Raw genomic sequence first — 20,475 nt, 5'->3', positions numbered from 1 at the left:
TCACATGGAGAACATTATTGCCTTGCTGCCCAGGGGATGCAGGGTACAGGGTACCACAAAGTACAATTTGGCATCACTGTTTGGGCTGTGGTTGTAACAATAACTGCAGTGCAGCCCTTTCCAAAGAGAAACAGTACACTGGCATTACCAGCAAAAGTAAAGGATGTCTGGTTGTAAATAGATTAACAAAGATAGCAGTAATAGTTACAAAATTCATGCTGAGAGTGACTTGTTAGATGTAACACAAGAGAACAGATCATAAAACCATTTTAGCAAAGCTTTTAAAATTCAGACTCTGGGGACTTCTTGTTTATAAGCAGTGTAAATGTAAGAGAATGAAAATGTGCTTGCTGCAAGAGTCATGACCATGCACCACAGCTGGTCAGTTTATGTCAATCCAGTAATTTATACAGCTTAGCTGACCAGAGACAAAAGATGAATGAAAATATGCTGCTAGTGACTTCTTAGCTTCTTCTTCTACTAAGAAAATCATTTGTGTCTTGGCTGAAAAAGGCATATTTTATTTCTAACTCTAATGCTGTAGAGTTGTTTGTTTTATCAATATCCTTCTACTTACTTGGTTACCTCAAGTAACAATGAAGATTCATTAGGAATATTTTTAGGTGCAGAAAGTGCACTACAATCTAACAGTTTTAACATTGATAATATATCTTCATTTTCAATGGATGATGTTGCTGTTAGCCAGGAAGGTCTAGCCACAGATATTGGAGAAGGAGAACAAGCTTTTGCTGTCATGTAAACATCCAGCTTATACATTGTAAAAGGTGAAGCATGGTGAAGGTAAGTCATCCCTTCACTTAAAGTTTCCAATACTTTTTCCCTGTTTGCCATAGGAGTACCAGAATTACATGAGATAGATACATAATTTTGTTACCTTTGGATGTATCTCCCTCTCTACTGTTCAAGATATCTCAAATCAGCCTTTTCTGAATGTGAAGATTGCTTGAATTTCTGAATTACTTAAGGATGACAAAGGTGGCAAGACACAGAAACATTTGTGGTGACTGAACACTACTCACCTGTCTTTCACAACATAACAATGTTCTCTGTGGTATCACCTTGCAAATGCTAACATTTGTGACAGCATTCATTCATCCACAGGTGAGCTGAATTAGAAACTAATGACAAATCCTTCAGTAAGTACCTACTTGAAACATGGCTGAGCATTCTAAATTCAGAGAGGACCATTTTAGTCCTCAACAGACATTGTCTCTCAAATGCATGACAGTACCTATCTTCATACTAGATTTCAGGTACAAAATTTCTTTAATTTGATTTGCGTATATCCTTACAAATTTGTAATTTTGTGAAAGGTTGAAACTTGGCAAGAGACTAGATAGAGACAGCTGAGTGAAGGCGTGTCTACACTCTGCTGCCACATTCACAAGTATTTCTGAAGCCATATTTTAAAAGCCATTCAATATCCAAACCTGTGTTCTCTCCAAGTTTTGGATTCTATTGTGTCCACTTCTACTTCAGCTGTGGCAACAGAAAGAACATGCATATAAAGACTTGGACAACCTGCAGGTAAAAGCATAGCATATTAAGGTTAGGCTTCAAATTATACTGGCTTTAATGTAAATATTTATTTAAATAATGCATAAAAATTATATATTGCAGTGTTATAGAACATGTAAATGGTATTTTAAACATTAGGTTAATGATAACTGAATTTGTGGATAGCACAAATGTGGGCTACAACGGAAGATACATTCCATTCTGAGGAAATGGTTGCTCCGTAAAGTTTACTTCAAAAAAAAAAAGTGAGATTGTCCCTTAATTCAAACTTAAAACAGCATCTGGGGTGTCTTCATAGTTGGACGTAGCTTTCAGCAACATTCAAATTCAATGGCCAAAACAGTAAAAATATCTCCTGCTCCCACAGAGTCCTGTTGGATATCCCTGATGGACCTCTCACAGCCACAGGGATATTGGACTGTCTGTGCCAAAGGGCAGGTGTTGGCAGGATGCTTCAGCTGGCCAGAATGAGAGATAATGCAGCCACACCACTGCTAATCTACCAGCAGGCAAATCAGGTATCTTATGAGAGATAAGGCATGGTGTCAAATTTACTTCTTCAAATTGAATTCTTCATGAAGTAGTGAAGTAGTAACTCCATGAAGCTCATTGCTGTGGATGTTCCAGCTTGGTTCAAGCTCAATACCTCTTCAGCCACAGTGTATCATTGCAATGTAAATTATTAATTTCTTTCATTTAGGCCATTATTGATTTATGAATATTAATTCAGAAAAATGCTGTGGAGTTTGCAGTTCACAAACAGTTCCTAGCTGTCACATTGCACCATGAGAGCTGCAATACAATAACAAATTTCTTTGAGTATATGAGTTCAGTACTTGGATGCAGCCCTACCTGACAACTGCAAAGGATACTTTGCATCCTCTGGGCTTAACTGTTTTTCACACAAATCAACTGTGATCAAGGGCTGCAGCTGCTTCCAGATGTAAATGCAGTTGGGCCCTACCAAAATACTAGGTTGTAGCATGTGTTAGTTCAAAGGGAGAGTGCAGGGAACACAGCAATATCACTTCTGAGCCGACAGACAAAAAGCTCTGCCCCACACTTGGCTGGGTGTCCTCCCAAGGCATAGAGAGGTGATGGCTCATCTCTGCCTTGCACTCTTAGCAGCTGCAGACAGGCTCTGACAGGCCCCAGGAAGCTCTTGTACAGCCAGACCCACACTCAGGGAGTGTTTGTGAGGCTTAGTCAAATCAGAACTCAGCTTTTGTTCTCCCAATAAGGCTATATCCAGATCATACTGCATTTTTCTTTCCCTCTGTACCTGTGCTCCAGAAGGGGAAGAGCCGACAGTGACATTCTTTATTGCCTTAGCTTTATAACAGCTATGGGGATTTCTTTAATTGTGAAAAATAAGGTATGATTTAATTTTTCAATGGAGTCCTAGAAAGGCAGCTCACAGCCTCCAGGTGCCACGTCTCAGAGGCATCCACCACGTCACGCAAACAGCTCCCTCTTTGTCTCTGCTTTCTCCTGCCGTAACGCAAATCCCTTAGAAGAGATGGAAAGGTGCAAGCACCGCTGCTAGTGGGGATGTCAGGAAGGAAAGTGTTAAATGCTGAGAGCAAACATCTCCTGATTTGTTACCTAGTCAGCAGGGCACAGAAGATCTCACAGATAAACCCAGCCTCGAAGCTTCTCCCCAGCTCAACTGGTTATTGCTCAGCGGCAGTTCTTACTCATCCGAATCTAGGTGGAGCTCCTTCCCTCCCTCCTTTCACTCCCTCCATCCCTCCCTCTCTCTCTGCTGTGTCTGTGCTGGCTGAAAAGCTTTTCTCCAACATCTGCACACACATTCGCAGGTGCCAGCACCGCCTTTCCAGGGGCTCTGCAGAGCACCCATCGCTTTGCGCGGCCGAGCCTGCGGCTGAGAGGGCCCCGTCCTGCCAGCACCTGCCCTGAGCCATGGTGAAGTACGGCCTCGACTACACGCGCTGCAGGTGGATCCTGCCCCTGCTCCTGGGCATTGGGGTCATCTTCGGCATCATCGCGCTGGCGGGCTGGGGCTGGCTGGAGTCGCAGACCTTGCCCTATGTGCTGCAAGCGTCGCTGTGGCAGATCTGCAGGAGGCCTGATCAGGGCGGGGAATGGAGCTGCGAGTCCCTCATGGGCTACGGTAAGCGCCGGCCGGGTGGCGGGAGCAGGCCCTGAAGCAGAGGGTCACGTCCCCCAGGACACCTTCCCTGGCACTCAGTACCTGGCATTTATAGGTGAAGCCACAGGCAACAGTGGCTGAGTACACCGAGGCTTTTGACTAACTGGGTGAAGAAATAAAATGCCCTCAACACTCCTGTGCAGAAATGAACCTAGACGGCTACATAATACATAAAAACCCTTGCACGGTATTGTACCAGTGAAAAAAAAAATAAAAAAATACAGGACTTCCTTCCTCTCTCAGAAGGATCTGGTAACCTTTTCTCACTTATCGCTGCTTCTCAAAACTCAACGGCTACTGGTGATCAAACATCCAAACAACAAGTTGTGTGGGTAAGCCTGGCATTAGTGTGACAAGCAGGTATGAGTGCCAGAAACAGGGAGGTAAAAATGTAAGGTGGTAGCAAGATATTCCCAGGGAGTGTCAGGCTACAGAATGCTGCCCTGAAACTGCTTTGGTGGGTGGGTCGTGTGAAAGAGTCTCCTTGTGATTATGAAAGAAAGCTTTAAAAGATGAAAGGATTTCTTGTTCGCACTAAGTTTTGGTGAAGTATGCTATTAAACATGTAGACCCTGGTGCAATCTTCAGCTTGAAAAGACTTGTAAACCACAAGTGTGGGAGGTTAGCCCAAGAGAAGGGTCACTTTGGATGTGCTCTGTTTCTTTTTATTTTTCCTTTTTCTTCTTTCTGTATATTTGCTATTGGCCATGGTTTGAAATAAGTAATTGTGAATTAAGGGCTGTTAGGTTAAGACAGAAAGGATGTTCAAGAGTTCTTACAATTTATGATCATTCAAATTACAAGGAAGAAAGTTTTCTCTAGGGCTCAGAATCTCAGCTCTTCTTGTTAAAAATAAGAGTAACAGCACTTGCTGAAGCAATCTCAGGGATCATTTATTACAGTGTTTCAAAATTGTTCCTGAAGGTTTATTGTATGTCATAAAACTCTACCTTCTATGCAAAAAATTCAGCTGTAACGAGTTAATTGCAACAGGCGTCTGTGAGTGTAGGGCTCCAGGCATGACCAGCTCCATCAAGCATCACCATCCAGTCCTGCTCTCAGGGCTCTAGCATCATCTCTGTGGCTGGGTGAAAGTCAAGCCAGCAAATGGGCCTCTGCTACATGGCACTTGGAAGAAGGAGGAAGAACTTGATGCTTGTAGAGGGTTTCCCAGTCCTGAGTTTCCTCCTAAGTTTCCTGAAAAGCCAGCCCTCCTCTTGATTTCCAAGTTAGCCCCTGGAGAATGCTATGAATGCCAGGTGGACAGAAAACACTGAGATGTTTCACCTTGTTTCTCTTGATAATACAAGAGAAATTTCTCCTTACTTCTGGGACCTAGTTAAGTGTTTGGCATTTTACTTCCTTCCTTATCCTGCCTCACTCTGATAGCTTTAAATTCTGCACCTGTATGCACAGTTTCCCTGGAAACTGGACAGCATCTACAGACAAAGCAGGGACGTCATCCTCTGTGTCGACTGTCCTGGAACGTCTGGGGTTACCATGAATAACATCCACAATAAGTCCAGCACTTTTAACACAAATATTGTGGACTTGCTACACACATGCAGGACATTATCCAGCAGGTATACTGGAGAGTCCACTGGTGCTTCTGAAAGCATTAGAAACATTGTTCCTGAGCTGCATGACTGCATTATGCCCTCAATAGGCATGCACCTATCACCTGAACTCTTCAAGGTGATTGAATACCCAGGAAGCCTAAGCAAATCCTCAGAACCCTCCTGGACAAAATTTCCTGGATATGTCTGGCACAATGGAGTCACCTAGCCAGTGGGAGAATACGTGAAGCCTGTATGCAGAGAGAGGGTTATTCTGCCAGGCTTCTGCCTTTGCCAGATTATGCCATTAAAATGCAGATCTTGCCCTTCATGGGGGTGAGTTATCCCTGACCCAGAAGAGGACTGTAGACCTGACTGTTAAGGCTTCAAACTCATGTCACTGTCCTGAACTTTTCCAGACCTTTCTCTCAGACCCATTCTCTACAGAGGTGGGAAGTGCTCAGAGCCAATCCCATTCTCCATTTTATCTTGCTCAGTGATGCGGGGTTGGGATTTTGCTTTTGTGACTCCCACCTTTTCTCATGCAGGGCAGAGGTAACTATGCTGGTCTTGGATTCCACCCAAAAGACCAGGTCATGAAAGCATGTCATGTGTGAACATCCAGGTCCTGTGTTGAGCCTGATTTTACCTGCCTTTGTGATGAAGTAGAGGGTTTTAGTAATTCTGGGATTACATTTATCTCCTGTGCTGCAGAAAGGTCATGGAAACAAGCATTTAGCATCATGTTCTGTGGGATGTTTAACTCTGTGCCAAGCTAAACACAATGCTGGTTAAACAAAGTGTAATTACACGCCTTCCTGAGCACAGAGACAAAGATGTGATGTAAACGTAAAGGACAGAAATGTTTTATAGCATTCCTGAGGAGAGATCTCTTTTCTCCCCCCGCTGTTCCACAGCTTTTGTCTTGTTTCTTCTGACCTTTACTCACAGCTTCCCTGCCTAATCTGCCGCTGGCTGGGTAGGTTCTGAAATTTGGCCCTCCTGCAGGGGTGGTTTCACTGACAAACATGTGTATGTGTACCCCAGGAGCTGCCAGCAAATATTGTCAACATTACTTGGACAGTATAGTTACCTTAATCCACTACAGTCATTTTCGTTCTATCATAATTAGATATAATTGCAACATCCTTGCAAGTTGTTAATTATAATGTGCAAATTCAAATCAAATTCTGCACGGGCAATGTTTATAATTCCCCTTGAATCTCGGCTGTTTTGCTTAAGATACATTTATACAGTTGGAAGGCAAAACCCCAATGTAATTGAGATTGGTTATATTGGAAGGGAAGAAGGATGAATATTTCATTGGCTGCATCAGTGGAGTTCAGAGGTTTTGATTTTTTTTGGAAAGACAGTGAACTCCCCAGGTGCACTTACCTTTTGTGAAAGTATCTGCTCACCCATGTTTTTTTGCAAAGTTTATGAACACTGTGAAAAGTGAGACTATGAAGAGTTTATACACTCAGGTATCTTCTCCAAGACTTCAGATCATCTGCTTTAAACATGACACTCATGTATACTTTATCAAAGACTGTCGTTTTTCAAGCATATTTAGTTCAAATAAATATAACTTTCTAGGAAAAATATCCAATGCATTAGGGCACTTACTCAAAATGCATGGAATTTAGGATGAGGGATTCATTGAGAGATTCATTGCTCTTGCTCTTCATTTTTCTTGCACTTGAAAAAACAAAGGGCTCAGTCTGGTGACATGCTTGAACATATACAAAGAGAGATTAAGACTTTTTGGATAGATAATGAGCAATATGGAATGTGTCTCTGTGGGACATGGCTGAGCTTACAAAGAAAATGCACAGGTTAAACCTCATCATGATGCTGGCAAAACACTCCTTTGTTTTTCTTGTTCTTTGGCTATATTACCTGTCTTGAACAAGGTGTGTCTTGCAGACCTGAGACATTTCTTCAGTATGTAATTTATTCCACTGCAGGCTTTGAAGATGTTTAAACATGTGTAAATAAATACATAATAAACATAAATAATGGGGGGGGGGGGAAATAGCTGATTTTATTTGTCTGAATGTGATGCACAAAGGGTGGAAAACTTGTGACTACATTTGTCTTATCTTCCACCCAGCCTTGCAGTTCTTCCATTTGCAGATGCTGCCATAAAAAAAACTGAAATGTTAAAGTGTATGTTGAAGAGGTCATCATATTTGCATAGTGCAAACAGAGATCTTGGGGGAAAATCAGGAAAGGGTATTTCCATATGGCAAGTGGAATCCACATCTTCAGTTATTTTCACATTGTAAAAATAGGGTTTTTTTCACATCTTATTATAGGTTTTTCTAGGGATATGTGGAGGGGTTTGTGGCTGTGGAGATTAGTGGAGGGATTAATGATTTTGCTATCTGGAAAGGACGCCTTTATGCAGCTTGTCCTCCAGGCAAATAATAGGCAACTGTGTTCTAGGTATCCAGTTTTATTTTGGTCTATGAATATGAATGCAATACTACAAGATAAGTAGACTAGTATAGTATGATTATAATAAACAAAAACTAATTCAACTATGAGAGCAGATAAGTATGGCTACAGGATAAATGAAAGAAGGAAATGTTGCAAAAGTAATATCCTTTTGAGAAAATAAATATTCTGCATCCCCATTGATGAGTAGATTTTTTCCCCTGTTTTTCCTGTACCAGGCTTTTGTTTCCAGGGAATCTTTTGCTACAGTGAAGCACATATAGTATCCTGGAGGAAGAACAAAATGGAAATCACTTACTAAAAATCCCCAAGTAGTGATACAACAACAAGGTTACATGATGTAGTTGGGATCAGTTTCCAAAATCTCTCTCTTGATACTGCACCTAGCACTGGCCTTGCACAGCTCTCCCTCTGGAAAATTACCTTCTCCATCAGAGCAAGGACTCATTACACCTGGGGCACAGGACAGACCAGACACCAAGTTTTGCCACTGCCACACTACCTACATAAAACTGTTTCTCCTTTCCCCACATTCCCATCACATCACAGCCAGCACCTAATCCCAGCATGGGGAAACACTTACTTGCCCCAAGATGAAGTAAGCACCCTGAGCAGAGTCACATGGGGATATTTCCAGAGGGACAGGATGGGATACAGCAGATGGAGGACAAACAAGATGTCCCAGTGGCTCTCTGGCACCTGAGGGTGTCTGTACATCACAAGAGAAATGAAGTAAACAAGTAATTGTGCTTTTGAAGTAGGGACCAACTCAAGTCACTGGGCCTTTATTGCAGATTTTTCCTGAAGTCAAGGTTCTGCACTTAGCAGCTTTAAGAATTTGGTAGCATCCAAGTAGGTTTGCAAAAGTGTCTTTGCAGCTGGAAAAGAGGCTAGGAAGGTTTCTGAGTAGTTCAAGAAAGCCTGTGGGAGAGCCCAAGATGCAGCCCAGCTCTGCCCTGTGCATGGCCTGGGTTAAAGGCTTCTACTCATTTGGCACAGGGTGAAATGAAAACAAAGGGCTGCAGCTGTTCCTGCTGCATTGTAGCATAAAATGGTTGTATTTATATAAATTGGTTGCTGTAGTTTTAATGACAGTGTGTAGAGAAGTGTACAATTTCCTAAGACATTGTTCTCCTTAAAGTGTAAGGTTTCCTGGGATTAACCAGCGAGAAATGAGATTACAAGATTAGCTACTGAATAATGTAGAATACTTAATAATTATTCAAAGCTTAGAATTAGAAAAAATACAGTTTTAAACATATAGCTAATGAAAAAATCACAGCAGTGTTTGTAAGGAATGATGCAAGAAGGAAAGAAAATATTTTATTTTTCCCCAGTTTGTAGAAGACACTCCATTGTTTCTAAACAGGTATAAGAGAAGGGAATCAAGGCCAGTACATTTTTTTATCGTGGCAATTTTTATTCCTTTTCTGCAATTGCTTGTGTGCTTTCCCTCGTACTTTTAGTTTGTACTTTTATAATTTCAGTGGCAGATTCATTTAATCAGATTCTTTTCTAAATAATAGTATTGCTCTTGAGCAATTAATGCTCCAGAGAGCAATTGCATGTGTAATCCTGCTGTTCATTATCCAGCCTTCACTTAATAATTATGGTTAGATTATGTGGAAAAATAGCAGTCATGTGGAACATTCTCATCTGCCCATCAGGAGATATGAACTGCTGGTGCTGAGGATTTTGAGAAGATCCTCAACACTTTGTATTTTCAGGCCCTAAAGTCCTGAAGAGAGGATTCTATTCACTTGCACAGGAGGCATCTCTGCTGACAGGCATGTGGAAACTTGTGGCCAAACTCTCAATCCTCTTCACCTCATCTGTTCTTCTAGTTTACTGAGGTAAACTAATACAGCATGGCCATAACAATATCTCCATAGTCTGAACAATGATAAGGGCTGCAAGATGTATTTCAAATTCCACTGTAGGTTTAAACATATTACTTAAGTGGGAAGGTGTTAAATAGCAAAAGAAACAAAACATTCTTTCACATTTCTGTATCACTTTTTACTGGCAGCTTGTGCTGTTTTGAGACACCTCAAACACACTGACAAGTGAGCATTGTAATGCCATGTTTCTTCTTTGTCAAGTACCATTACAAAATAACTCATTGCTCAAAAATTCCCAGGAACTCAAAGTAGCTTGTGGAGTGCTGACACTAGCCTGTGTTGCAGAGGTATCCGGCTTCCTTCTACTAGTACTAAATAACATTTCACCTCTGTCCTGCTGAATTACTAATCTGAAACTGAATACATCTAATGTCACCTACTGTGCTGACATATGTATGCTGTGCCCAAATCAGGCCCCCGAAAATATGAAGTCTCTGTGCAGTTCATTTAACCTCATCAGCAGTAAGTATCAAGGGACAAACATTTTCAGGATGCATTGTAAAAGCTGTTTCATTAACAAGAAGAGTAAATAAATTCAATATATTTTTATGAGTATGAAGCACAACTTCTGCTTATATTCTGAAGGTTTTATATTGCTTCCATCAGAAAATCAGATCCAGGTTCACAGCTGCTGTCTATTAGTGGGAAATTCCCTAGTGCAAGAGGTGATTTTCATCAGGGTTCCAGAACAAAGTTTGGTCACAGCATGAAAACTACAGATCAAGAATGACAACAATTCTTAGCGCACATGAAAATAAGATGTAAATTCAGTGTTCATTAGTCCCAAATGACTCTGGGAATATAAAACTTAAAAAGAACTTTTTTTTAAAAAAGGTTCCACTCTACTGTTTTGATTAAAAGTCCTAGTTCATAGCCTGTGTTATCATGGAAATTGATGCTGTTTAATTTGCATTAAATATTTCAACCCACTCGGGTAATTAGGAAGCAGGTACATCTTGCTATTCTCATTAACTGAGCTTATGTAAATGAACCGATTAATCAATACCTTATCTATTTTATTTACTTGACCCTCCCAAACTCCATCCACATATAAGTAATCCTGCTTTAATTTAAAATAAATAGGAAAAAAATAGGAGGAAAAAATGTTACAGCATTAAAGTGTGTGAGGCTGAGTTTTAATCCTGAGATTTTCTCAGTATGTGCAACTGCTTGTAAAGATAATGTGAGATAGGGGTACTCCCTGACTGTCTCGTGAGCAAACCTTTGATTTTGAGGCACTGTGTGTGCATTATATTTAATATCTAACTTACTCCCTTGGTGCTGCCTTTGATGATGGCTCTACACCTTCTGCCCCTTCTGCCTTCCCAGCACTAAGCAAGCATCAGGGAGCAGTCCTCATTAATGCAGAATTTGCAGAAGCCAGCTTCTAAGTCAAGTTTGTACATGCTTGAGCTTATGATGAGATGAATTTGAACCACTCCCTCAAGACGTAACTGCTCCTCCCCTCAAATTCAAGTCAGAATATCTTCTAAGTTTAATTGCTTGCCTCAGTAAAAATAGAGGGTTGGAGATTGCACAAAGGTTTTGCCTGTGTTTGTTTGTGGGTGAAGTCAGGGGTGAGGAATTAATAAGTTTTTCCTTTAAAGGAGTTAAAGCCCAGCAAGCCACACTGAGCTATCACTTTAGCATGCAGCTATGGACAAAACACTGCCTTCTGCTAATGTATACTGTGTTTTATTGATAGAAGAACTACTTATAAAGGTTATTTTCCTTAATGTTGTCATCTAAAATCATTATTGTGGGGTAATTGTCCTAATGTCCTAATCCTTTCTCATTTATATGGGACCTGTTACTAATCATTGAGAAACTTTGGCCTTGACATTATCCTAATGTGAACCTATATAGGTCATTCTCTGTTTCTATGGCTGTCTTTTAAATAGTGGCAAGCTAAAAGCTGGTTCTGGCTCACACAAAAACTACTTTTATGAGATAATACTCTGTTATTAAATGAGAAATCTGTATTAACAGCCAATGAATTCCAAAAAAGTAATGCTAGGGGGGAAAGAACAGAGTTGCCAAAGAGGATGCCATATAGAAAGACTAAAAATTCTATATTCCACTGCAAAAGATATAAATTTCAACCCAGTATTGACTACCCACATAAAAGATATACAGACAGTGAAGTTTTTTTATGAATGATCCAGATGCAATGAAGACAGAAACTCTGAAAAGTCATACCTTTGATATTATTTTCCTCATTTTATTTTGTTAATAAATTATCCATGACTAATACGTGATTTTTTTTTCATTTCTACAAACTTCCTTTGAAATAACTTTCAGTCAATGGCTGTTAGTTTGCACATGCAGTTTATTTGAAAGAAGCTGCTTTTGGTAGTTTCTGATTTATCTTGGCTGTATACAAACGCATTGTACACACTGGTATTTCAAAGCCAGCTCATGTGATCAGCAAAGAATTACAGAGATTACAGTGGGCATTTGTTTCCAGAAAGAGCACAGAAATTCCCATTGCTGGCATGTTACAGAGTCAGTATTTCCAGAAGACAGGATTTTGCACTGTGTCATGTTGCACAGGCAACATAGGAAATCCAGAGTCCTGATGATAGTGTTGTGCATGTACACCAGCAGCTTGTAACCCTTCAGCTGGTAGGGATGTGGGTTTGATGGACCACCATAAGAGTCAGGTTAAGGGAACACGAGTTCTGCAGCAAACGTGCACTTTCTTGAGGAGAACAAACCAAAGGGAAATGGGTAAAACCTGACCAAAGCAGTTCCTTTTCAAAGTGAAGCATGTGCTCTGCAGTGTTCGTCACACCCTGACAAAGAACGCCAGGTTGAGAAACTCAAGTGAGTTCAGCTTTGTTTCCAAAATAATACTCTTTCCCTTTAATCAGAGAGATGTTAAACAGGTTGAGCTCTGCAAACTCAGCCTAGAAACATTCTCATTACGTACAACACAGAGATGAATTGCTACCACTGCAGATTTTAGTTCTCCTAAGAGTTGCTTTGCAAGACTGCAGCTAGAACTGCAGGGTTTATGTTTCTTTCCCTCAGTGGTATGAAGGATAACAGAGCAAAATATCTGTTAAATTTTCTTTCACCCCTCCCTGGTTCTTGTGAATTCAAGCTATCCTTCCTCAAGCCACTGCACAATTCACTCCAGTGTGAAAATGATCAGTCAGCAAGAACCTCTAGATGACTGTTAGTGTCTTTGAGCTGGCAATAAATACTTGTTTTTCTTTCCAATGCTAGTTGTGTATTTAGCTTCCAGCCAAGAGGAAAATTTAAAGTATGTTCTTATTGATTATACAAGGAGCGGTACTTCTGAACTCTCTGGGATTATTTTCCGAAAATGTCACCCAAGGAGAGACTCAGCAGTTTATGTGGTGTGGGAGTACCAGATCAAGAAAAACATGAGAATGTTATTGTGTTTTCCCATGTTTTGAAACATATACACCAGGAACTTGGGCATTTGTATTTGTCATGGAGGAAGTAAAGGTTATATGCTTTTTCAAGACAAAATAGCCCTTTTTTGAAGGTACCATTTGGAACATGAAAGATGACAGGCTAAGGAAATACTAGGTTTGATGGCTCAAAGTTTTGGCTCAACTTGCTGCTGAGCAAGAAAGTTTGTTTCTTTTTGTGTGAAGCACCAACAGTGTTTACACTTTCATAAACTTTAAAATGTGTGAGAGAGCAAAATCAGGAAGGCAGGAAACTGGAGACATTCTTAGTCCTGGATGTCTAATTAAGTCCATCAGCTTCCCTGTGGCTGCAGCCAGATACAGGATAAGCAGAATATGTTAATATGGTGCAATACAAGAGGTAGTAATGCTGCCTCCGAACCGAGTTAGCTTTAATAGCAGAGTAATGAATCTGTGTTATTATTGAATTCTGTCTCGGCTAATTATGTAGCTCATAGGATATCATGAGTTCTGTCCTGGCATGGAGGGCTCTTTCTGGTCTCTAAATTAACTCAGGGGTCTTCTCACACAGCTGGGAGTTATAGAAGTCAGGCACTTATTTTCATTTTCTAGTAGTCACATATTACTGTATTCACTTTGGCTAGCCCAGACTCTCACAAATCACTGCTGACTGACATAAAAACTCTGCTATCAGAAGCACTGTCCTCACCCACTTGAGACAGTGTGAGACCATGGGTTCCTCTTGCCTGTTTGGGATAGCAATGTCTTGTTTAAAGACCAAATTGCTCAGAAAATTGCTATTTAGAAGGAGTTTTGAAGAGTGTCTGGTGTGTAGCTGCCTACAAACTCTTTCATAGTGTTCACTGGTGATCTTTCAGCTGGTGGAGGAACTGAAAAAGAGAGAAATGAGACTGGCACCAAAGCATTACAGGATGCTGCTGGTATTCAAGAACACTTTTGTATAAACTCATGTTTCTTTTCCCACAAGCACATTTTAACTCTTAAACAGCCAAAAAATCACCACCATTTTTGGGGCTGAGAAAATAAATCTCAAAAACTGCTGAATATTTTACAAAGTCAGTTTGCTATCCTGTAACCTGCTGCTCCCTCTGTTTCAATTTTTGATTTGGTGACAGGTAGACTGGGCCCTTTCAGCTTTTTACTGCCCTTGCTTTACAGCCAAGAATACACTGAATTGGTGTTGCATCAACGAGGATTCTTTGGCCTAGAGTCCATATTTTTAAGAAACTGCTTTGCAGATAAAACAATTTATTTATTTTTTTACTCAATGTTAAAGACAAAAACCCCCACAACATTGGAAGGTAAGAAAATATTTGGGACCAAATCAGCCACTTGCTTGTCAGTGTTTTTTGACCAATTTTATTCTTCTAATTCTGACATTTCTAAGGAATTTTAAGTCTTAGTTCTATTCATAAAGAACTAAGCTACTCTAGTATTCCTGGCTGGCACAAGACAAAATGAGCATCTCAAATATAGAAACACTTGTAATTATTGCTGCACAAAGCCTTTGTTACCTTTTACTCTAGGAAGGTAAGATGCTTACACACTGTGGTCTTAGACTACTGATAGCTGCTGTTTTTTGTAAAAAAAAAACCTTTAAAAAAGGGTTCTTCAAAAAAACCCTGTAGAGACTCACTCTTCATATGCTCTACTGCCTTGGAGTTGTGTGTTGTTTTTCTTCCAACGTTGAGTTTTTTTTTTTTTTTTTCTCTTTTGTAGAACTGAGAGCCACAAAATTGGCTGTTAGGTGATTGATTGAGCAATGCCTCCAAATGGTGTAAGCATCCTGCAACAAACATGTCTCTTCTTGCCACATAGCCAGCGCCCAGTGGGCTGGGCGTGCGCTCAGTCTGCTTCCATACAGTCACAGCATTTGGAACACTACTTCAGGAAAAACACCTGGGTGAGCCTGGAGGGGGAGGGAGCTGCTGGCATGGGCAAGCTGCCACCCCACATGTCTGTAGCCACCAGGCACAGCTCCCTGAGCCCCCAGCCCAGGTGCTGCTCCCACCCCAGGGCTTGGTGCTCTACCATCAGCTGCTCCTGGGAAGCAAGGCTGAGCTTTGGCAGCAGGGGAGGTGGAACCCCCAGGACTCCTGGTGTCTTAGAACTTGCTGGGCAGGCAGCTGTGCTCTGAGTCTGCTCCTTTGCCTGGGAGTTTTGTATCTAACCACAAGCAATTGTGTACCTAAGAAAAAAAACATCACCTCTAGATGTTCTTGTAATTTCACCCTTTTGCTAGAAGTGTCCAGAACTCTTGTATCCAAGAGCAGTGAGGTCACCAGTGCTGAGAAAATATCTTATGGCCAGATGCCCCTTTTTTTGCTGTTTTGAAGGGGTAACAGAGACACTGGGAAAAGGAACACCTTCAATGGGGTATATTGAGCAGTATAAGAAATTCCTCTTCTTAACTGTTTTTTCTGATACTCTGCCTGAGGTGCTGTCCTCCCTCCTGTGCCTCCACACTGCACCCTATACCTCTGAGCCCCCTGTAAACTCCTAGAGAAAAGAGTTTGAGCTAAAACACTGGGCTAGAAAATAAGATGTAAGAACACAAGTGCTGTCCCTTTCAGTCTTCCTAGGCAGCTAGCTGCCTGTTTACTGGGAACCCAGTTGAAAAGCCCTACAAGTAGACAGAAACTTTGTGGAATAAGAAAGAGAATGGAGATGAAATAAAACTGAAGATACAGTGTGGAGAAGGAGACATAAAGAATGCTGAAATGCAAACAAAACGGAAATCGGTTTTGATGGTCTGAGGGGTAGAAAAGGATAGCTGGAAAATCCTGATCCATTTTTCTTGCCCAAGAATAGTGGTGGGTGTGGGCCCTGGGGAAAGACTGATTGAACACCAAGCTGTCACTCACTGAAGACAGGACAGTTGCTTTCATGCTTGCTTGACTCTGGTCAAGGGAAAGACAGGGCACTTTGCATTTTATTACTTCCATGCTTAAAGCAAACAAATTGATAGGTTACTCACTCAGTTTCAGAGGGAACTTTTACTGAACAGCATACACTACATTTAAGTTGAATTGTAATTATTGTCAGGGTTGTTTGGGCTGTGATAATTTTTTGGCACTGCTGTTGCATATATTTGGTTAGAAGCCAATGCTTGACAAAGACAGTGGCTTAGATGAGGGGATGAAGTGTGTAGATGTGTAGCAGACTTTAACTGCTTGCTCAATTTAATACACAATTTAAAATGTGTCAAAGTGGCTTTTTTTACATCCAGAAGAGACACTTTGATCTCTTTGAACAGTAGTTGCTCCTCAAGTTTTGAAATATTAAATAAATATTTTTTCCAGTTGTTATGCCAATGCAATATGCTTTGCTTTAACATGTTATAACATAAAAATTTATAATTTGAAAATGAAAAAATTAATATCTGGAACAAGCTTTTTGAATTTCAGTGGTTTAAATTTGAACAAAAATCAAAGATCCAATTTCCCTACAAAACAGATTTCAAATCTTTAGCTCCATTTAGGACACAGAGCTAAACTAAGGCTGAAAGACAGAAATGAATTCTGACATTTATGGGCTATTTCCATTCCTTTAAGGTTGCCAGATTATATAAGCAACTTGTTTCAAAGGAAGATTTTATTAGTTTCAGGGATAGTTTAATTCTCCTTGTCTGTGCAAAACAAAGCTGGTTTTATGGCATCTGCTGAGGTAATATTTGCTATTGAAGGACAGTGTCCAGTTTTACACCTTTAAAGCCATTTCTCTCTTAATTCTTAATTGTTAAAACTAAAGAGTAAGCTCGCACCCAAGACCCCATTTCATTCTGAATGAGAAGACCAATCTGAAATTTTATGCATTCTGCACTTAGTGCATGATTTCTGTTGGAACTGAAATGCTCACCTGTAAGAGGATAGAAAGCTCCCATGCTTTCTTTCTTGGGAGATGATCCTCTTTTCACTGATTTTAAAATTAACCTTTAATTACTAACCAGAGAAAGCCAGCCTTTGTTTTTGTTTTTGTTCCTTTCTAATGTATCTTCCTTCTGATTTCAGCCTGGGGAAGAGCTGCTGCTGCCACATACCTGGTTGGCTTTCTACTTCTAGTCATCTGTTTTGCACTGGCCATCATAGCATTTGCCATTGACACACTTCGGTTCAACTTCATTCGTGGGATCGGAGGCTTGCTTTTCGTGGCTGGTAAGGCAGCATATGGAGTCAAGTTTAGCTTGTGCAGATATATGCTTGTGCATTCTAGAGCTGATATTTTCCTCAGCTGATCCTATACCCAAGCCTCTGCCTATGTGCAATTGAGCTCTCTGTGAAACATCAAAGTCTCTCGTGGCACTGGATCGATTTTCAGATCCTCCAAAATATGGATGGGTTTAGCTGCAGGGATTATGGAGGGCAGCAGTGGTGCTGGGTGTTAAACATTTTTTGTTTTCTCCTGTTTCTTCAGCTGTATTCTCCGTCATGGGCCTGGTCATTTACCCAGTAAAGTTTTCATCTGAAGTTGAAATGACAGGAATCAATATGTTCAGCTGGGCCTATGGCTTTGGCTGGACCACCGCCATTATGGAAATATGCTTGGGATTCTTCTTCTGCTGCCTTCCTAACTATGAAGATCAGATCCTGGGTAACGTCAAGCCCACATATTTTTACTCTTCCCCATAAGCACTAGGAAAAATGTATTCATATTCCAGAGATACTTGACAGACTAGCTACATTTTTCGGAATATTGTCATCAGATGTTAGTAGAAAAGGCTGGAAACTTTTCTAATATGTGTAGGAATACAGCACTGGCATCTTCAGTAAAATTATCTACTCTATTTTGGACCTTCATATCTGATGTGAGTTGGTCAGATAAAGCACAAATGTTAAAACCCCTTGGTTTTCCTCATTCATTCCAATGAGTGGAGTTTATGTGGATTCCATTACATTTTAAATACATTCGCAATTGTAATTAAACTTAGAAAAAATTATTAAACTGTCCATAAACAAAACAATGCATATTATCTTCCTGAAGGAAAGAAACTCAGAAAAGTCCCATTTTGTATATATCATCTTTAACCTGAAAATTTTGCACAATTTTCAAAAAGTCAAATACATTTACCCACTGACTGCCAAAGTAGTAAATTAGTCAGACAGCACATTTTTCATTCATTCACTTAAGCCATAAGGACAGAGTAAAGAAGGGATTAAAGCTCCCTACCAGAGCCAGCATCTTGACTTCTCATTCATGTGGAATGTATTTATTTCTAAATATTTGCAAGAGTGAGCAAGGAACACCAGTAAAGCCTTAAGAATCCTGGTGTGCCATTGCTGGTGACAGTACAGAGAGGGCAGAGGCAGGAGGGATTTCAAGCCACTCCTGATAAAGCCCCTGGTGTGGCTTTCTTCTTGGGTGTCTTGACATTTTTTTCCTGCTGTATCAAAACCTATGACTTTAAAATGCCCTGCTTTAGTGGCCCAGCTTTTTTATCCGGTGTAGAAATCTCCTGCATCTCAGGAGCTGAGCTGGTGCAGTGTAAATATTTTACAGTTGCTAAAAGGCTCCTTTTTTGTTTGTGTGCTGTTCTTAAGTATTTTTAAAGTGAAAAGTGTATACTGTCATATGTAACTGCAAAATGCATAAATACCCCTTACCAATTCATACAAAAGCTCTCATAGAGAAAATCACATCATAAAACATCTTCTAGCATCCTATACTCCCTAGTGCCTCAAGCCTCAATATACTGCAAGCAATGAAGTATACTCTGCTGTTTTCTGCTTTGTTAAACCTAACTTTATAACATACAATTTATTCTCTTAAGTGAAAAAAAGGATAATATGTGATGTAGAAAAGGAGTCTCATCTAAATCCTTAACTACAGAGGTTTATTAGCTTGTAACACATCTGCAATTTTGTAATTGTGTGTACTATGAAAAGCCCTGCCAAGTGTTCTTTGTTTCAACAAATTAGAAGTGGAAAATGTTTCAGTTAAAACTTCTTGGTAGCTAAAATTAATAAAGACACAGGGCTTCACCTGGGTTGTTTGGAGTTTTTTGTTTGTTTGTTTGTTTGGATTTTTTCAAGCAGTTAACTCCATTCATTTTTATTGAGTGTCTTCTAACCTTGATCAACAAGATTGAGAGATGGGTTGAGTGTAAACAATGGGGAGAGTGTATGCGGCAAGGAATATTTAGGCAAGAACATGTAAATACTTTAAAAAAAATATTTCCTAGCTAGAAGAAAATCAAAGTGAAACACAGTTGAGAACACAATTAGTATAAAATTACTTGGAATTCTTTGTGTAATATTATCCATTCAGGAGAAAAAACTTATAATAAATATTTTCATTATTCTTATTACACCTAATAAAAGATGGTATCTATGTGTTATTTCAAAAATTAGTCTTAACTTTTGTTCTCTACTGAGAATGGGGGAATTGTGGAAGCCCCCAAAGCCTCCTCTTCTCAGGAACCACTTTGGAGTACCTGAGTATGCTGGCTGTCTCCTAAGGCCTTGCTCACAAGTACATGGGAATAGTGAACACTTATGGACCACTCTGTTTGCTTTTGGGTTCATGGAATTGAGTGCCTACACGTGTGATTCTGTGCCAAGATGTGCTACAGATGGTAACACACTTGTGCTCACTAAATAGGAAACCAGCATGGTCCTGCTCAGTGCTTTTGCTCCACCAGATGTGGCAAACCCCTGAGGAAGCTAAAGAGAACTTAAGCAACCACTGTTTGTGTTTACAGCTTCTTTTGCATTAGCTGGACACTGACATAATGCCTGGAGGTGGGGAAAGGTGCACAAAACAAGGTTCAGGAGTGTGACTCCAACCTTGATGAGACAGCAGAGCATAATTAAAAAGCAAAGAAAATCGACGGTGATCATCCCCCCTCTCTCCTCTCCCTTGCTGATCTTAGCAGTTTCATCATCTTCTCTCTTCCTTTTTCCTCCTCCTCCTCCTCCTCCCTAAAGGTGTCTGAGCAGTGACAGGGCTGGTGACTCTGTGGGACACAGCCCCAGTCCCCATTTCCCACTGCCACTTTGCATTCCTGGGAGAGAGGAGGAATGAAGCAACTTGCTGACCCCAGTACACCATCAGGGACTGTAGCCTGGCTCCCTGCCCCAGGCCCTCACTGGAAAGGTTTTCCCTTAAAGAACAAGGTGCATGGGTTGGTGGGTATCCAGCAAGCAGAAATACCATAGGTATTAGTAGTTAAGTGAAATCCTGCCTTTAGGGTAGTTTGCTTCCAGTAATTCCTGGCCAGTTCAACACAGATTCCTAGAAAAACATCCTAAACCCTGCAGCAGAAAATCAGTGAGAAGGATAAAACTGTTTTACAAGATGCCAGTATTATTTCCTATGACTTCTGCAACAGGGGTGCATGGCAAAAACAGCATGCAAAATATAATCAGTTCTGACAGAAATGGAAGCTGAATCCAGGAGCCAAGGATGTGCCTCAATTTATTAGA

The 20,475-nt window shown here is 40.5% G+C and overlaps 1 protein-coding gene across 1 annotated transcript; it reads left to right on the top strand.

Moving 5' to 3' along the window:
• Positions 1 to 3,462: 3,462 nt before the first annotated feature.
• LOC110483312 (p53 apoptosis effector related to PMP-22) lies at positions 3,463 to 17,682 on the top strand. The gene is made up of 3 exons (XM_021553096.3): positions 3,463 to 3,673; positions 17,065 to 17,208; positions 17,468 to 17,682. Exons 1-3 carry the CDS (start codon positions 3,463 to 3,465, stop codon positions 17,680 to 17,682), a joined length of 570 nt encoding a protein of 189 aa, XP_021408771.1.
• The last annotated feature ends 2,793 nt before the right edge of the window (positions 17,683 to 20,475 follow it).

This window comes from Lonchura striata, chromosome 3 (genome assembly GCF_046129695.1).
Source record: "Lonchura striata isolate bLonStr1 chromosome 3, bLonStr1.mat, whole genome shotgun sequence".
In the NCBI taxonomy this organism is placed as follows: domain Eukaryota; kingdom Metazoa; phylum Chordata; class Aves; order Passeriformes; family Estrildidae; genus Lonchura; species Lonchura striata.
Note: the sequence above shows the minus strand (reverse complement) of the source record. Positions and strands in the feature narration are given on the sequence as shown.

Coding starts and splice junctions, on each gene's coding strand:
- LOC110483312 (XM_021553096.3), top strand. CDS start 3,463: ATGGTGAAGTACGGCCTCGACTACACGCGCTGCAGGTGGATCCTGCCC. Junction 3,674..17,064: donor CGAGTCCCTCATGGGCTACG/GTAAGCGCCGGC, acceptor TTCTGATTTCAG/CCTGGGGAAGAGCTGCTGCT. Junction 17,209..17,467: donor AGGCTTGCTTTTCGTGGCTG/GTAAGGCAGCAT, acceptor CTGTTTCTTCAG/CTGTATTCTCCGTCATGGGC.